The sequence below is a fragment of the Gadus chalcogrammus genome, chromosome 14, assembly GCF_026213295.1.
Source record: "Gadus chalcogrammus isolate NIFS_2021 chromosome 14, NIFS_Gcha_1.0, whole genome shotgun sequence".
Lineage (NCBI taxonomy): Eukaryota > Metazoa > Chordata > Actinopteri > Gadiformes > Gadidae > Gadus > Gadus chalcogrammus.
This window is the reverse complement of record NC_079425.1, coordinates 25,850,313-25,857,812: the sequence shown is the minus strand read 5'-3', so window position 1 is coordinate 25,857,812 and position 7,500 is coordinate 25,850,313. Positions and strand designations below refer to the sequence as shown.

Below are 7,500 nucleotides of genomic sequence, written 5' to 3'. Positions count from 1 at the left end.
AAAAACGTCAGTGGTGTACGTTTCCATGAACACTGGATACGTAGCATTTCAACGTAAAAAATAGCGTGTTATACCTACGGTATCCACGTGTGCCGCTGTGGAGGCGGGTTTCGGGGTTTGGGTTTCACGGCTTTCGCGGCAAATTGTGGACACGATTGTTTAGGGGGGGGGGGGGACTGTTGTTGACCGGGGAGAGGGGGGGGGGGGAGACACGTTTGTTGAGGGGGGCGGACGACACACGATTGTAGGGGGGGGGGGGGGTTTGTTGAGGGGGAGGGAGACACGTTTGTAGGGGGGGGGCACGCTCGACAACGAGAGTTGGTTTTTATTGAACGCTCGACAACGAGAGTTGGTTTTTATTGAACGAGACTTCAACACGGAACAGCTGCGCGAAACGATGGTCACGTCACTCTCCGTGACGGTGTCGACAATAATGAACACACGAACAATGTTAATAGAACAACACACAACCACATAACATCCCGAACCCATTAACCCCACCTAATCCTAACAACAAAACAAGTTAACAAAAGCCCCATTTGTCAACTGAGAACCCCAATTCCCAGAATCCCCCGCGGCTCCGGAACACTGCGTAGCTTATATTAATCTTTATTATCTGAATGGGAAATGCAATATTTTAGGACAGATACACCATTAAACGCGTTTCTAATGACATTTCTAGCGAGAAATGTACATTTTCCTTACATAATCTTCAGTCAGTGAATGTGTATGATCTTTATTAATCTTTATTATCTGAATGGGAAATGCAATATTTTAGGACCGATTCACCGTTAAACGTGTTTCTAATAACATTTCTAGCGAGAAATATACTTTTTAATTGCATAATCTTCAGTCAGTGATTGTGTCTGATCTTTAGTTTTATAGTTATTAGGAGTTGATCGGCTCGCTCGCATGTTTCAACGACGTCAGGTTGCTTTCGCTAAACTAGCAGCTCACGTGCTTCCTGCGTTTGTGTTATTAAACTGTTACTTTATGTAACTTTTAATGATATCATCTTGTTAGAAACACGTATATCTGAGAGCCAACCCAGTCGCCAAAATCATGCCTACGTTGACAGTGTACGTTTCGTGAACACTGGATTACGTCGCATTTCAACATAAAATAGCGTGTTATACACACACACACACACACACGCACATGCACAGACACACACACACAAGCACACGCAAGCACACACACGCACGCACAGACACACAGACACAGACACAGACACACACACACACACACACACACACACACACACACACACACACACACACACACACACACACACACACACACACACACACACACACACACACACACACACGCGCGCACACACGCACACGGTGAATTTCGCTGCTAAAACAACAACAAAAAAATATTCCCTCAAATATTATTACTTTCAAAACGTTGGCCAAAATGGCCAATAATATCATTTTTTTTTGGGATGCTTTTAGCACATTTTGGGTGGATTTTGAACGGTATGTGGGGGGCACGTTTTTTGCAGGACCTGGCAACCCTGCGCTGTTGCCCGAGATCTGGATCCACCCCGGCGTGGTGCCGTCTCCTTTTGACCTTTTGACCCCAGACTTCTGGGGGAATAGCTGAATCAATTCATTAGTCAATCAGAAGCATGTAAATATCTTTCCGGTGGCGTTAGAGGACGAACAAGGTGTCCTTCAACATCTACGCTTCCAGGCGATTGCAACGGTGCCACACATGAGCATATTCGAACATGTTTAATGGTAGTAATTAGCTGTCGAAATTGGAGGCCTTAATCAATACTGAGCAGCTATTGATTTGCTTCCCGATCAAGATTTGTCACAAATGACATGTTATTTAGCATCTACACGTTGAGCTGAGTCCAATGACACCAAGAACGACACTCTAGCTAATGGTAACATGTATTTTACATGGTACACCTAGGTCTAGGACATGATCTCGGTGTAGCAAGAGGCTGAGCTTGATCTCATTGGACTCAGCTTAACGTGTAGATGCTAATTAACATGTAATTTGTCAAAAATCTCCATCGGGAAGCAAATCTATAGCTGGTCATTATTGATAAAGGCCTCCAAAATCGACAGCTAATTACTACCCCGAAACATATTCAAATATGATCATGTGTGGCACTGTTGCAATCGTCTCGAAACGTAGATGTCAAAGGACACCTTGTTTGCTCTGTTGCACCACCGGGAAGATATTTTCATACTTCTAATGGATTGATTCATATTTTAAGGTTCTCGGAGTGAGACTTTAAGTGGCTGCAGCAGAAGTGTTGAGACGAAAGACGATATCAAGAGATTTATAGAATATTCCCATTCACATTATGATTCTTCGTCGTAACATCCGACCAAACATCCTTTACATTCACAGAGCGAAGATTATGAAAGTCCAGGCTCAGCAAGTGCTCCATCTCGTTGCACCTGCACCCAGCGGCTCGCTTGCAAGATTTTGGCCTGAAGTTCTTCCCAGACCTATACCCTAACAGTCCAATATGCATATCTGAGAATCAGGCCTCTCTTCAATAATGACAAAATGTAATGAGAGAAATACAGATTCACTTTTTGTTATCTCATAAGCGGCGTGGTGCCGGCTCCTTTTGACCTTTTGACCCCTGACTTCAAAGACGTGGCCACAGGCCAGCGGTGTCTACACACATTAAGCCACAAATGTACACCTCCATCCTGCAAAAAATGGGGCCTAGAAACTAACCTCTGTCTTATGTACATTGACTGTACTGTTGGAGGTCACGCCCCTTTTCCAGCCTTTTCGAGATAGCTAGGGATGCTAAAATGTTGACACACATTTCCCGGGGCTCCGAGAACGACATATGCAAGATTTGTAGTTCTAGCCCATAGAGAAAAAAAGTTTTCCCAAATGGACTGTCATTTGGACAAAGCCCCTTCAGAAGTGTTGCCTGCGAGACCTAATGGTTCAGAATGTGGTGGAAAAACAGTTTTTGAGATAGGAAGGTCCTACCGCCCTGAAATTTGAATACCATATTCTAGGGCCTAACTGGGACCCCCGCACCGAAACTTGGCCCGGTCGGACCCCGAGGGCAGAAGGCTACACTTCTGAGGGGCTTTGTCCAAATGACACTCCATTTGGAAAAACTTTTTTTCTCTAAGGGCTAGAACTCCAAATCTCGGATATGTCGTACACGGGGCCCCGGGAAATGTGTGTAAACATTTTAGCATCCCTAGCTATCTCGAAAAGGTCGGCAAAGGGGCGTGACCTCCAACAGTACAGTAAATGTACATAAGACAGAGGTTAGTTTCTAGTCCCCATTTTTTGTGGGAGGGAGGTGTACATTTGTGGCTAAAGGTGTGTAGACACAGCTGGCCTGTGGCCACGTTTTTGAAGTCGGGGGTCAAAAGGTCAAAAGGAGCCGGCACCACGCCGCTTATGAGATAACAAAAAGTTAATGTGTGTTTCTCTCATAACTTTTTGTCATTATTAAAGAGAGGCCTGATTCTCAGATATGCATGTTGGATGGCTAGGGTGTTGGTCTGGGAAGAACTTCAGGCCAAAATCTTGCAAGCGAGCCGCTGGGTGCAGGTGCAACGAGATGGAGCACTTGCTGAGCCTGGACTTTCATAATCTTCGCTCTGTGAATGTAGAGGATGTTTGGTCGGATGTTACGACAAAGAATCATAATGTGAATGGGAATATTCTATAAATCTCTTGATATCATCTTTCGTCTCAACACTTCTGCTGCAGCCACTTAAAGTCTCACTCCGAGAACCTTAAAATATGAATCAATCCATTAGAAGTATGAAAATATCTTCCCGGTGGTGCAACAGAGCAAACAAGGTGTCCTTTGACATCTACGTTTCGAGACGATTGCAACAGTGCCACACATGATCATATTTGAATATGTTTCGGGGTAGTAATTAGCTGTCGATTTTGGAGGCCTTTATCAATAATGACCAGCTATAGATTTGCTTCCCGATGGAGATTTTTGACAAATTACATGTTAATTAGCATCTACACGTTAAGCTGAGTCCAATGAGATCAAGCTCGGCCTCTTCCTACACCGAGATCATGTCCTAGACCTAGGTGTACCATGTAAAATACATGTTACCATTAGCTAGAGTGTCGTTCTTGGTGTCATTGGACTCAGCTCAACGTGTAGATGCTAAATAACATGTCATTTGTGACAAATCTCTATCGGGAAGCAAATCAATAGCTGCTCAGTATTGATTAAGGCCTCCAATTTCGACAGCTAATTACTACCATTAAACATGTTCGAATATGCTCATGTGTGGCACCGTTGCAATCGCCTGGAAGCGTAGATGTTGAAGGATACCTTGTTCGTCCTCTAACGCCACCGGAAAGATATTTACATGCTTCTGATTGACTAATGAATTGATTCAGCTATTCCCCCAGAAGTCTGGGGTCAAAAGGTCAAAAGGAGACGGCACCACGCCGGGGTGGATCCAGATCTCGGGCAACAGCGCAGGGTTGCCAGGTCCTGCAAAAAACGTGCCCCCCACATACCGTTCAAAATCCACCCAAAATGTCCTAGAAGCATCCCAAAAAAAAATGATATTATTGGCCATTTTGGCCAACGTTTTGAAAGTAATAATATTTGAGGGAATATTTTTTTGTTGCGAAATGCACTGTGTGCGTGTGCTTGTGTGTGTGTGTGTGTGTGTGTGTGTGTGTGTGTGTATGTGTGTGTCTGTGTGTGTGTGCGTGCGTGTGTGTGTGTGTGTGTGTGTGTGTGTGTGTGTGTGTGTGACACACACACGCACGCACAGACACACAACCTGTGTGTGTGTCTGTGTCTGTGTGTCTGTGCGTGCGTGTGTGTGCTTGTGTGTGTGTGTCTGTGCATGTGCGTGCGTGTGTGTGTATAACACGCTATTTTATGTTGAAATGCGACGTAATCCAGTGTTCACGAAACGTACACTGTCAACGTAGGTATGATTTTGGCGACTGGGTTGGCTCTCAGATATACGTGTTTCTAACAAGATGATATCATTAAAAGTTACATAAAGTAACAGTTTAATAACACAAACGCAGGAAGCACGTGAGCTGCTAGTTTAGCGAAAGCAACCTGACGTCGTTGAAACATGCGAGCGAGCCGATCAACTCCTAATAACTATAAAACTAAAGATCAGACACAATCACTGACTGAAGATTATGCAATTAAAAAGTATATTTCTCGCTAGAAATGTTATTAGAAACACGTTTAACGGTGAATCGGTCCTAAAATAGTGCATTTCCCATTCAGATAATAAAGATTAATAAAGATCATACACATTCACTGACTGAAGATTATGTAAGGAAAATGTACATTTCTCGCTAGAAATGTCATTAGAAACGCGTTTAATGGTGTATCTGTCCTAAAATATTGCATTTCCCATTCAGATAATAAAGATTAATATAAGCTACGCAGTGTTCCGGAGCCGCGGGGGATTCTGGGAATTGGGGTTCTCAGTTGACAAATGGGGCTTTTGTTAACTTGTTTTGTTGTTAGGATTAAGTGGGGTTAATGGGTTCGGGATGTTATGTGGTTGTGTGTTGTTCTATTAACATTGTTCGTGTGTTCATTATTGTCGACACCGTCACCGAGAGTGACGTGACCATCGTTTCGCGCAGCTGTTCCGTGTTGAAGTCTCGTTCAATAAAAACCAACTCTCGTTGTCGAGCGTTCAATAAAAACCAACTCTCGTTGTCGAGCGTGCCCCCCCCCTACAAACGTGTCTCCCCCCCCTCAACAAACGTGTCCCCCCCCCCCCCCCCTTCAACTAACGTGTCCCCCCCCCCCCCCCCCCCCCTACAATCGTGTGTCGTCGTCCCCCCTCAACAAACGTGTCTCCCCCCCCCCCCCCCCCCTCCCCGGTCAACAACAGTCTCCCCCCCCCCCCCTAAACAATCGTGTCCACAATTTGCCGCGAAAGCCGTGAAACCCAAACCCCGAAACCCGCCTCCACAGCGGCACACGTGGATACCGTAGGTATAACACGCTATTTTTTACGTTGAAAAGCTACGTATCCAGTGTTCATGGAAACGTACACCACTGACGTTTTTTCTTGGCGACTGGGTTGAGAGAGCTACTGGTTCATAGACCTGCTGGTTCTATAGACCCTACTGGTTCTGAGACCTACTGGTCCTGAGACCTACTGGTTTTAGAGATCTACTGGTCCTGGGACCTACTGGTTCTGGGGACTGTCTAGGTTCTAGAGATCTACTGGTGCTGGGACCTACTGGTTCTAGAGACCGACTAGGTTCTAGAGACCGAAAAGGTTCTAGAGACCTACTGGTTCTTGAGACCTACTGGTTCTGAGACCTACTGGTTCTAGAGGCCGACGGGTTCTAGAACCTACTGGTTTTTCAGGGCTTACATACGTCAGGCAGTGAAACCTGTTAACTGATTGGATTGTATTCAAATTACATTTTAAGTTCCACTAAATATTGTATAAATGTCTTTCATGGGTACAAAGCCACTTTCACATTCAGATAAAGTCACAAAAAGAGGGGCATTTACCGGTCATAAAACATATAGTTACCATAATACCATAATCTACAATCAGAGGATATGAGGAAGTATGACTCGTTCCAGACTTGATGTCATGTCTGATTTGCCATGCATGAACATCTTCCCTAAAAAGGATCAGTGATAATAATTATGAAAGATTTTCTCTGGCTCTTCTAAGAACAATTTCAAGTCACGTCTTCTTTGGGCTGCAACTCTAAAGGTTGGTGTCTTATGATGTCACTGCTAATGCTGAAACATGCTTCTTCTGCTGAGAGCTACGTGACGGGAAACCCGAGTCTCACAGAGCGGAGACTTGGCAACACTGCCCCCTAGTGACGGCTTTGGTGTAGGCGTTCAGGTCTTGTGTAGAAATGATTTAAACTCATTGGATTACTTTCATAATAATGAGTTAATAGACTCTTGTCCTGTGCCTAAACCTACGTGAGGCTTCATTATGCATTAGACATCTGCTTCATTTCACATATGATGTCCATATTTAACACGTGGCGGTAATTGAAGACAGAAGTTAGACAGAGCTGAAGAAGTTCTGTTCAGCGCTCCAGAAAGAAGGTGTCATTGATGTGTTTCCTCTCCATCCCCAGGGATCTCCCGGCGCTCCAGGGAACAGCGGACTGAAGGTGGGCGTTCCTTCATCTACGTGTTTAATGTCTCTTCATTAAATCAACCTGGATTCCATTTCTGCTTATCTTCATGTGATGTTTTATTGTGTGTTGCATTAGGCGTTAAAGCCATAACTGATAGCCAACATATGAATCCAAAAACAGAGAGGCAATGCAATTGTAAAGCTATAATATATTATACAATCTTCCATTAATTTGTTATTTCATGAAATCAAATGCATCAAAGATCCTACAATAACCGTACTCTGTGTCCCTACACGTTCTCCTGTTCCATGTTTGAGTTTGGGGCCCTCTTTCAGGGGCAGTCTGAGGTGTCTGAGGGCCCCTGTGAAGCCCTTGCGTGTCCAGTGTTAGCTGAGGGCTCTGATC

General features: G+C 44.5%; 1 protein-coding gene across 1 annotated transcript in view; it reads left to right on the top strand.

Annotated features, from left to right (window-relative positions):
* LOC130403754 (collagen and calcium-binding EGF domain-containing protein 1-like) overlaps positions 1-7,500 on the top strand; it is a 40,973-nt gene that overhangs the window by 29,576 nt on the left and 3,897 nt on the right. The window contains exon 9 of the mRNA XM_056608202.1: positions 7,093-7,128. Within this exon, the coding sequence (XP_056464177.1) occupies positions 7,093-7,128 (36 nt within the window). The remainder of the gene's footprint in view (positions 1-7,092; positions 7,129-7,500) is intronic.